This window comes from Mastomys coucha, unplaced genomic scaffold, assembly GCF_008632895.1.
Source record: "Mastomys coucha isolate ucsf_1 unplaced genomic scaffold, UCSF_Mcou_1 pScaffold16, whole genome shotgun sequence".
In the NCBI taxonomy this organism is placed as follows: Eukaryota; Metazoa; Chordata; class Mammalia; order Rodentia; family Muridae; genus Mastomys; species Mastomys coucha.
Window position 1 is genome coordinate 51,998,627 of NW_022196898.1, and position 11,292 is coordinate 52,009,918.

At 41.0% G+C, this 11,292-nt stretch overlaps 1 protein-coding gene across 3 annotated transcripts in view; it reads right to left on the reverse strand.

Moving 5' to 3' along the window:
• The window catches only part of Magi3 (membrane associated guanylate kinase, WW and PDZ domain containing 3), a 193,966-nt gene that overhangs the window by 14,637 nt on the left and 168,037 nt on the right, over positions 1-11,292 (reverse strand). For all 3 annotated transcript variants that reach the window (XM_031375051.1, XM_031375050.1, XM_031375052.1), the window contains exons 15-16: positions 9,724-9,906; positions 3,213-3,398 (exon numbers count right to left, since the gene is read on the reverse strand). In XM_031375051.1, coding sequence (XP_031230911.1) covers positions 3,213-3,398; positions 9,724-9,906 — 369 coding nt within the window. The remainder of the gene's footprint in view (positions 1-3,212; positions 3,399-9,723; positions 9,907-11,292) is intronic.

The following is an 11,292-nucleotide window of genomic DNA, read 5'->3' on the forward strand; positions in this document are numbered from 1 at the left end:
ATAAAAGGAATGATAAAGACTACAGTGAAGTTGAACCTTGAATGTTTGCGAGAGAAAGAAGCCAGACAGACAAGGTTGCGTACTATATGATTCCACTAAAGTAAAATGTACAGAGGCAAACAGCAGATGTGCAGATATGTGCCTGCTGAGGGATAGCGTTAGAAGAAAATGAGAAGTAATTTTTAATGATTATGGGGTTTCTTTTGGGAGCTGATAAAATGTGAAATTAGTGGTGATGGCTAGACAACCTTGTGGATAAACTTAAAAGAAAAATGATCTCTCCCCACAACAGCTCTCGAGAATAGCCCTGGATGGCATGTTGTGATGAGTTTTATAACATGTGAGTTTATCTTAGTTTAAAGAAAAAAGGAGTGATGACATGAGAAATCGTAGAATCTTTGACTGAATTCTGGAAAAGAACACGAATCCCATAGTTCTGAGACTAGGCCCCAGAACAGCTATCTATAGCATAGAATCATCTACATATATAGCTGAAAGCGTAAGGACAATACAAACGCCAGACAGTGCACTTTAAAAGATGCACAGATGAACACAGGAAGTGTACTAAAAGGGAAATCAGAGTGTAGTGTGTGGACAAGTGGGAATAAACCCAAAGGGGGAAGAACACAAATGATGTCTGTTTTGTTCCAGTGTACATTCTTGGTGGCTGTGGTAACTTATGTCCACTCGTAAAAATAAGAAGGACTTGACAAAACATTAGGAGTCAATTTGAAAAAGCAATAAAGGTTTCTATATAGTGAGCACGAACTACCTGGTGCAGCCAACTCCTGTTCCAACCTTAAGACCAAATTACTGTGGTAGAGGCAGAGGCACTAGAGTCAATGGACAGGGTGGACACAGGTCCTAGTCATGACTGCAGTTTGAAAGTTTTTATATGACACATGGCACGTGCCTTATCATGTCTGTGGCACAGTAGTCCCAGGTATTAAATAGCACCATGCAAAGGGAGGATGAAGGGACGGAGGAGACACACTGTTCTTCACAGTGAAGGTTTGGGTGGACAGGAGGTAGGTGTCGGTAAGAGGCTGTGTGTGTGACATGAAGGAAAGGTGTGAACATGGTTTCTGAAGATTCACTTAACTGCAGGGTAACTGGGAAGTTTTACAGTGAATTCAGTGAGAGGCTTGGAAAACTTATAAATTCTATAAAGAAAAATTTTAGGACAAAAGGGAGACTTTCCATTATCTCCTGAATAAAACAAGGGATTCTAAATGTTTCCACAGTTTAAAAAAAAAGATAGGTAATCACTGACTAAGATTTCTCTTTCATTTCTTCCTAGTGGTGACTGACATGAACATGTACCTACATTAACATCTGTCCAGAAACATCTGGGCTGAAATGTCAAAGGTAGTTTTTAACTCTAAGAAAAATGAGCAATTTTGGATAACCTTTTAGAAAAATTTACCATCAATAATCAGTGATATCTTTGAAAAATCTTTGTTCTCCCACCAAACTATCCCAAGTTATTCCAGTTATGCTCTGTGGCCAGGAGCAGGAGCAGCAGCAACAGCAGCAGCAGCAGCAGCAGCAGCAGCACATTTAGGCCAGCGAGAACGAGCAGTCAGGAAAAGCTTACCATTTCACAGAGAACATTTACGTTTGGACTTTTTCTGTATGTTTATGACACTACCAGCCTGAGGTGGCCTGCAATCTGCTGGTCTCGTACTGACTCAAATCCCTTCCACCCCTCAGTACCACTGCATGACAGGCATGAGGACATAACTGTACACACAACTCTGCAATGCCATGCTAGCACTGACTTTTGTCACATTTGAGTCACAAAATAAATGTTCAGGAGGGAATGCTCATGAATAAATACCTACCACAGTACCTTGGACAGAAAGAAGACTTATACAACACCTTACAGGTGAGAACAGAAGAGTAATCTAGTAGGAACAAAAGAGGGGACATATGTGGAAAAATGCATTTGGGCATAGCTCTAGTTCTGGGGAGCTGAGGTGGGAGATCACTTGAACTCAGGAGACTGAGTGAGACCAGACTTGACAACACTGCACCATGCTGTGGGGTCGGGGGTTATAAAACACCTGGAAATTGACCTCAGGACTACAGAGGAAAACTGTAATACTGACAAAGTATGAGGAACCTTAATTGCTCTCTCTCCTCTCAGCAGTATTGGTGATCCAACCCTGGTCTTGTGCATATTAGGCAAGTGTTCTACCACTGGGCCACATTCCCAAGGTCTGAGGAAACTTTATGAGAAGAGATGGACCTTCATAACTCTGCCCTTTTCTTCTCATTATCACTACAAGGTCAGGACAGATTAGCTAAGTAAATAATAAAGAACACAGGCAGGTTCAAAAAGTTCCTAGTTAGAAATTCTTAATGACTGAACAGCACCTCTAAAGCAAGGTGAGACACAATTCCAGGGCTGCCAGTATGTGTTCTACACCTTATTTAGGAGTCATTCCTACATGGACATTCCTACATTCCTGTTCATGCAGCAGCTACTCAGAACAAACCTCCACTCCCAAAGAAAGCCATAAGGCAGGGATCTGACATGCCAGCTGAGCTGACAACAGCAACGCTCTTTGAACTCTCTAGAGGATCTCCTTGTATTCAAGCTGAGACATAAGATCTGAACGGTATTACCAATTTTCACTTCTGGATGCTTGCTTCTTGACACATAAATAAATGACCACCATTCACCCTTTTTTGAGCAGTTGACAACTTTATAATAACTTGTCTAAGATATAAAGTGGAAAAGGTAAAGAATGAGACTACAGAGCATATGAATATCCTCACACTCTGGGCTTGTACTGTGTGGTGGTTTGAAGGAGAATGGCCCCTTAGATTCATACGTTTGAATGCTTGGTTCCTAGGTAGTGGAATGATTTGTGAAGAATTAGGAGGTGAATTCTTGCTCGAGTAGGAGCAGCCTTGATTGAGGTTTTAAAAGCCCAAACTAAAGCCCACTCTTACTATCTCTCTAGGTGTAAACCCTCAGCTATGCTCCAGAGCCTGCCTGCCTGCCTGCCCACCTGCCACTGTGCTCTCCTCCATTATGGTCATGGACCAGCCCTTGGAAACTATAAGCAAGCCTCCTAATAAGTGAATCCTTTTATTCGTTGCTTTGGTCATGATGTGTGCTCACAGCAATAGAACAGTAACAACAGAACAGTAACTGAGACACATGAAGACATCAGCTTGGAGAAGGGTGGCCTTGTCCTCACCTTCTTCAGCAACCACTGTCAGCGTGACAGTGACTCCAGCATCTTTGATGAGCTGAACAATATTATCATGGGATAGGTCAACAATGGACTGCCCATTCACCGCAGAGATGTGATCTCCAACTTTCAGTCTTCCACAACGATCAGCTGGACTTCCGTCTATGACTCGGCCAATTTTATGAGGAATAACTGTGGCAAGAACCCCAAGTTTTCCAGTTTAGATACCTGCTAGTGATGGATTTGTCCTCATCATTATTTGAAAGTTTACATACTTAACATCAAAGAAAAGGCTTCAAAAACAGAAGGAAAAAAAGTACAATTATCCTGTCCACCCTCCCCCTGACCACACAGACACGTTTTAATGTGGCTGTAACCATAGGTAGAGGCTTGCTGCTGCTTTCCATTTACTAGAAAACTTGTTCCAGTTTGTTTGGTTTTTAAAGCCACTAATCTTTTTAACCTTTTTATTGACCTAAAAAGCTTTACTAGGACAATGATGAAAGAGAGAGAGAGACAGATAGACCAGACAGACAGAGAAATACAGAGAGAGAGAGACAGAGACAGACAGAGCGAGCACAAATGGCATCAACCACACCAGAGGTGAAGATGTAATGAAGGAAGGAAAGGGTTAGAATGAGTAGGGATGAGGGAAATAGATGAGCACAAGATGACAGTCCTAGAAAGCTGGTTTAGTCTGGGCTGACAGGTTCTTTCTTGGCAAAAGGTAGGGAGGGGGTGCTCTTGGGGTTTGAGGGCTCCTGGGAGAGCCACAGGGCACATCACAGCTCTCTAAAGGGTACTTAGAGCACTCCTGTGTTGATGTTGGTTCTACATGTGTCCTTCTGATGTCCCTGTGAAAGGTCTTTCATAGCTGGGCAGTGGTGGTACACACCTTTAATCCCAGCATTTGGGAGGTAGAGGCAGGAGGATTTCTGAGTTCGAGGCCAGCCTGGTCTACAGAGTGAGTTCCAGGACAGCCAGGGCTACACAGAGAAACCCTGTCTTGAAAAAACAAAAACAAACAACTGGAAGGTCTTTCATCTTTTTCTTCTTTTCAGATTTATTTATGCATATGGGTGTTTTACTTACATGGAAGTATGTATATCATATGTATGTTTGGAGTTCAGAAGAGGATGCCAGGGCCCAGAACTAGAGTTACAGACAGTTGTGTGCTGCCATGTAGGGAACTGATCCAAGGTCCTCTGCAAGAGCAACAAGTACTCTTACTCTCTGAGTCATCTTTATAGCCCTTCTTTCACCTTCCTTAAGCACAAGGCCAAATATCATGCAGGATTTGTCAAAGCCTCTTTCACACGGTTTATCCAGGAACTCTCAATCTCACAGACTCTGCTGGGTTTTCCTCCTGGTATTCTAATTTTGGTAGGTCTGTATCTTATCAGGCTTACTGGACATTCTAGCTCCAGTGTGTTCTATTCTGTTGCTTAGCTGTTCCTACCCAGACCTGAATCCTGTGTCTTTTTCCTCTTTATATCATTATCCCCATTTTCCTAGCTAAGGGCCGCTGTTAGCTATCACAATTGTATCAGATTTTTGTTTTTTTGTTTTTTTGTTTTTTTTTTTTTTAGCTTATTTGTGTGTGTGTTTGAAAACTATTTTAGAAATAAGGTCCTTTGGCTTTGCTGAAATGGCAGTGATTCCCAAAAATTATCTTAACAAATATAACTTGTTTCATGCATAAGACTTGGTAATTGGTTAGAAGTTCAGGTACAACAAAAATAAATGACTGATGTCTAAAGTGAATCATACTTCTATACAATAATTAATTTGTGGGCTGGGAAGAAGACTCAGTTGGTAGAACGCTTTGTAGCAGGCAGACCTCCAATCAGTTCCTGGAATCTACATAAAAGTGGGCATAAGAGAGAGGACTGGAGAGATGGCTCAGTGGGTAAGAGTACCGACTGCTCTTCCGAAGGTCCGGAGTTCAAATCCCAGCAACCACATAGTGGCTCACAACCATCCATAACAAGATCTGACTCCCTCTTCAGGAGAGTCTGAAGACAGCTACAGTGTACTTACATATAATAAATAAATAAATCTTTAAAAAATAATAGTGGGCATAGAGATAGGGGCAGATGATTAAAATCCCAGTGTTAGGGATTCAAGACAGTAAAATCCCTGGGGCTAGCAAGATAGCAAACCTAGTCTAATTGATGATCTCCAGGTCAATGAGAGACCCTGGGTGAAAGGTGTGTTCCTAGGGAATACACCTCAAGCTGTCTTCTAGCCTCCACATATACACACACACATGTAGATGCATATCATCCTCCCAACACATATACACATTGGCATAAAAATTAGTCTTTAGATCTTTTTAAAATTCAAAAGCTACATGAGAATAAAGGCTGAATATTTAGTGTTAAGACGATTTGGTTCTCCAGTTTGCACGTAGCTGTGACTACCTTATGTAGGGCTTCAGGCATGCTGTTACAGCTCTGGCTTAGTGTATAAGGGCCTTGCAGACTGACTGGGGGTGGGCACTGTGTTGTCACAGCTTAAGACAAGTCTCTAGACATTCAGGGAATCTTGTCAAACAAGGTATCATCCAATTTGCAATCAATAGTATTTGTACTAAGAAACAAGTCTACATTCTCTATGAGTTTTCTAGCCAAGGTCAATACTCATGGGTTCTTCATGACCACTGATTGATATGAAGAGATGGCACTGAGTTAGGTTTAATTTCCTGAGTAAAACACTCCTTACTAGTATTTCTGAGTCATAGCTGGGAGTGTTCTATAGACTCGTAATAGACTTTCAATTGGATTGGAAAAATTATTCTTAGTCATGATTTATGTCCTCAACTTTGCTAGGATTATACAGTGATAGATTTTACTTTTAAATGGAGGACAATTAATGTCAGAAACAAGTGCCCTTTAGCACAAAATGAAATCAAACACTTAGGAGTCCATTTTCCTTGCAAATAGAATAATTAGAAAAATGTCAGTGTAATAAGGGCCAGATCCTCTAGCAAACATTCTGAACTGGCTCACTAATAGTATAACAGGTGGTCTATTAGAAACATGTGACAAATCATATGGTGGCCCTGTTGTGACACCCTAAATCTCCTAAGAAGAAATCATTCAACAACTTGGCACACTGCAGGGTTTGTTCAGACTTGGGAAAGCACCAAACAGAATTCATCTCTGAAATCTCAGTGGTCCCCTTTTTTACCAAATGTGGGCAGAGCAACAGCAAGGCATGGCAGAATGGTGGTATGAAACTTCCCACAGAGTGTGTCTGGGTGATAGAAGTGGTCAGATTCTTTTTTTTTTTTTTTAATTATATATTTTCTTTATTTATATGTAAATTTCTCCTTTCCCAGTTTCCCCTCCAAAAAACAAAGAAACAAACACAAACAACAAAAGTGGTCAGAGTCTTAATGTCTTGACACTTGGAGCAGAGCCACCAAAGTATCTAGAGCCAACAGACCCTGAGAGGTCGCATGCTGAGTGGACTGGGAAGCCTGTCCTGGTATTTCCTCAGAGCTCACACAGCGTCAGGTTTTGCCTTATTTTTGTTAGTATATAGTCTATGGACATCTGCCATAATACCATCTTTCCCATATCTATCTCTGGCCTCAATCTACCTCACAGTCTGGCACATCCAGCTCCTTAGGTCAGGTTAGTACTCTTCAACATTTATTTTCAGTGAAAGGAAAGACAGTAACTGGAAATGTCCACCTTGTTCAAATAAACCCTTTGCAAGCAAAACTGAAAAGTGTATGATAAGAGTAACAGTAACACGTCTGCAGCACGGGCAGTGAAATGAGCCATGTCCTTTCGCCTAAGCAGGGCTTTGTAAGCACTAAGGCTCACTGCAAGGATGCTGGCTGGGACTGCCTGGTCTTGAAAACTGCTTCCAGAGATACTACTAGAACTCTTGATACACATGTCACTAAAGACACATTTACCTAGGAGAAAAAAGTGATCTAGTTGAACAGGGGTCTGAGACAAGGTTCAGAAAATGGAACAGACAGGTTTTCTGCCTTTCCAACAGTGCATCCTCCCCTTTAAAGCACAGCTCTGTCACTAACTGCACTAACTGGACTGCTTCTGGAAACGGAAGCCCATCATTTGCACTTACCCAAGATTCTTCTCTCTGAATGAGACAAGTGGTATTCTAAGGGGAATGCCCCAGGACCCAGGACTTGGGACATTATTATCTAGCAGTTAAGTGAAATCACCAATTCTGATTTTGTACCTTGACTAAAAACTCTGAATATTTATAAAGAGCATGCCAACCATGTGAGTCTAATTTATGTTCACACTGATAATTAATGAGCTTCAAACACTCCTTTCCTGCCACACGTTAGTTTTTTGCCTCAGTCTTATATTTGAATTTGGTTTTCATATCTTATTATTATGTACTGATAACAATTTTGGAGGCTCCCTAATAGAGAAGATTGCTGGGTACATGTGTGTCACTGCCAAGTCCCAGCTACTCTGGGGCTGAGCCTATAAGTTCAAGAACAGCCTAGACAACATGATACGGTGCTGTCTCACAGACCCAACTAACTTACCCTTCCCTCACACTGCAGGCCAGAACCTGGAGCAACGTTTTAGGTAAGCTGAGAATAACATGTGCAGCAGCAATCACCATAAGCCACAGCAGCTTCCGTCAGCTCCAGAATCTATGTGCTTACCACAGCCTCAAACTTACCACACCCACAAGGATATTAGCACCACCCTGAGTTTACAGGGGAAACTACGGTTCTTGCAGGGTAAACAACCTGTCCCAAGATAAGTCCATCTGATATTAAAGATAGAATAGGCTTGAATAAAAGATTGTCTGATTATGAAGCCAAAAAATTAATGAAATAATTTAATTAGGTCAAATATTCACATATACTAAGCCATCAAAATATTAAAGTGTTTAAATGAATAAAAGCAAAAATTTAATGTGAACAAATTAATATGAAAATGTTTAAGAATGTTAGTAATGTATCTTCTTACTGAATTTACCTATATTGCTTTGTGTTATGATGAACACTAGATTATCATTATTTTTTGCAGTAGTAGGAAGAGAGCATTTTTAATATAAAATTATTCAGCACTTATCACATAATATAAAAATCTTTTACTATACTTATTGATCTGAATGTCAGGGATTAGATTATTATATGGAATTAAAATGACCAATCTGACTTTCTTTAATAGTTATTTGTTTTGAAAAGTCTGACTTCCAAAGACTCTGCATCAAAACTATTTCTTGTTTCCTATTCTGACATAGGCTACATAATTATCTTCACAGCATCAGTGACAGTTCTAGTTCCAAGTGTTACCATAGCAACGCTCTGGGAAAATGGAACTAGTATCATTGAGCAGTGACCTGATACTATAGTAATACCTACCTACATTACAGCATCTTCTCCTTTTACATGCATGTATTAATTGTAGCAAGATTTTTGCAGTTTCCTGAAAACATTTTCTTTTACATTTTTCTTTTTTTACTAGGGTCTCAGTCACTATTTAGTTTTAGTAGGATCTTTTACTCAAGAAATAATCAAATTCACTGTCAAAGGCCAGAGCATATTCTTATGTGGTCAAGGATTTTTATTGTTCTGACTTAGAAAAAATAGTTATTAGATAAGCATAATACAGAAATATCAGTGTACTTTTTCTTACCTGATATCCAATTGCATTTCATAATCATAGTTAGGGTTCTTATTTTTAGAAACATAAAGACAAGGCAAAGATTTACTGAGCTGAATCCTAACAGCCGTATGTTTGCTGGATTACCTCTCTTTTATATATACATTCATCCATCTTAGATGGAAACTGTTAACACTGGCTCAGAATATTAATTTTTAAAGGTTCTAATAAAATCTTGCCTTTTGATGAAATATATGTGAAAGGCACAAATGCCTCTTATCATTCTCATAATTAAAATACACTTATTATTTACAACATGGAATAACTAAGGCATAATCGGGGCAAGGTTTTCTATTTCCCAGTTTTCCTCCATCTCAACTGTTCTCAGAATTTAATTCATTTCTACTTTAGAAAATCAGCACCCTCCAAACTTAAAAATTAGTACTTAAAAAAACTTAAATTGTACCTTTTTTCTAAATTCATAAAATTAGATCCCTGCCATATTTCCTCAATTTTGGTGAAAACTAAGTTTTTTGTTTTTTAGGGTTTTTTTTTGGTAGCATTTGAGATGCCAGAGAAATCAGAAGGCTGAAAGGTTTAGATTGTCTGATTTTACTACTTTAAAAAAGATAAATCTCTAAGACAATTTATACACAGGTCTTTTTTTGTTTTGTTTTGGTTTTGGTTTTTCGAGACAGGGTTTCTCTGTGTAGCCCTGGCTGTCCTGGAACTCACTCAGTAGACCAGGCTGGCCTCGAACTCAGAAATCTGCCTGCCTTTGCCTCCCCAGTGCTGGGACTAAAGGCGTGCGTCATCACTGCCTGGCTTATACACAGGTCTTAATTCATTTAATAAACCCAGAAAATGGGACTTTCCTGGAGAGAACAGGCTACAGTGGCCCTTACCTCCTGGGGGTGGCTTGCTTTTAGAGGTGAGGATGACAAAACCAAACCCTTCATTTTCTCTCCTCTGTAAGATGACATCATAGGCCTCCTGTGGGGCAGGCCTGGTTGGAAGCTCTGCCCGATTCAGGCGAGGGGATCCGGTCTGTGAGAAGGCTTGAGGGCTTTCATCCTCAGGTTGTTTCTCTATAACAAACATCATCAGTTTTAATATTTATGGAAAATAGCATAGGAAACAGTTAAGTGCTAGATAAGTATTTTAGTGCTAGTCTATATAATAAATTTAACTTCTAATAACACAAAGAATAGAAATGTAGCATGTCGCCCATCCTCCCTGAGAATACTGGGCCTAATCAAAGTACAGGTGTAGGCAGCAGAGGGTCTGACTCCTAAATACTTAAAATATACAACAGATAAACTACAGATGACTTAATGTCATTTCACTTTTGAAGAGTTCTTCAAAACCTCTACAAGATTAGTTAACTAAGAAGAGTTGGGCTCTGCTTTGCCTGCTTGCCTTGTGGGAGTGAGCAACTGCTAGATCCTTGGACTTCCATTGACAGCTGCTGCTGACCTTTGTTGGGAGTTGGACTACAGACTATCACAGTGAAGACACGGTGAGCACAAGAGTTCCCAAAGGACAATGTCTTGAGAGAGTGAAAGGTGAGCACAAAGCTCCTATGACACATCCTAGACTGACACCTGGCACTCCGAGGATCCAGGGCCCATCCTCTTTCTCACCTCTCACCATGTGCAACTAATAACTTCTTTACTAAAGCAGCTTTGGGTCATGGCGTGTTTCTATTTCATCTAATGGGGGAGACAGAGAGAGAGAGAGAGGGAGAGAGAGAGAGAGAGAGAGAGAGAGAGAGAGAGAGAGAGAGAGAGAGAGAGAGAGAGAGAGAGAGAGAGAGAATGACAGAGAGAGAGTGGGAAGGAATGAGAATGGAACCACAAAGCATCATGGTTCCTCCTAGCAGCCAGTCCCACAACACCCAGAGGAAGCTCCACTCCCAGGCACTTGGACACACTCAGGATCAGAGGTGAGGAGGACACAACATCTGTCCCAACACTGGGAGTAACTGGGACCAGTGGGACCAGGCACACAGGAACTCGGCTAGCAGAGTGGCTTGAGTTCCTTCCTGTCTTTCTGGGCTGGTGTCCTGAGCAGACCTTGGGCACAAGCTCCACAGCCAGTCCCACAACACCCAGAAAAAGCTGCTGCACTCCCAGGTGCTCTAACGAGCCCAGGGTTGCAGGATCCCAGAATCACAGGATCCCAGAGACAGCTTGATTCTGAGGAGTTCTGACACAACCAGGATCACAGGAAGGACAGGCTCCCGTCAAGATTTAGCAAGGACAGGTAGCACTAGAGATAACCAGATGGTGGCGGTGGGGGGGGGGGAGTAGGGGGGAAAGCGTAAGAAAATAAACAACACAAACCAAGGTTACTTGGCATCATCAGAACCCAATTATCCCACCAGAGCAAGTCCTGGACACACCGTCACACCAGAAAAGCAAGATTCAGATGTAAAATCACTTCTCATGATGATGATACAGGACTTTAAGAAA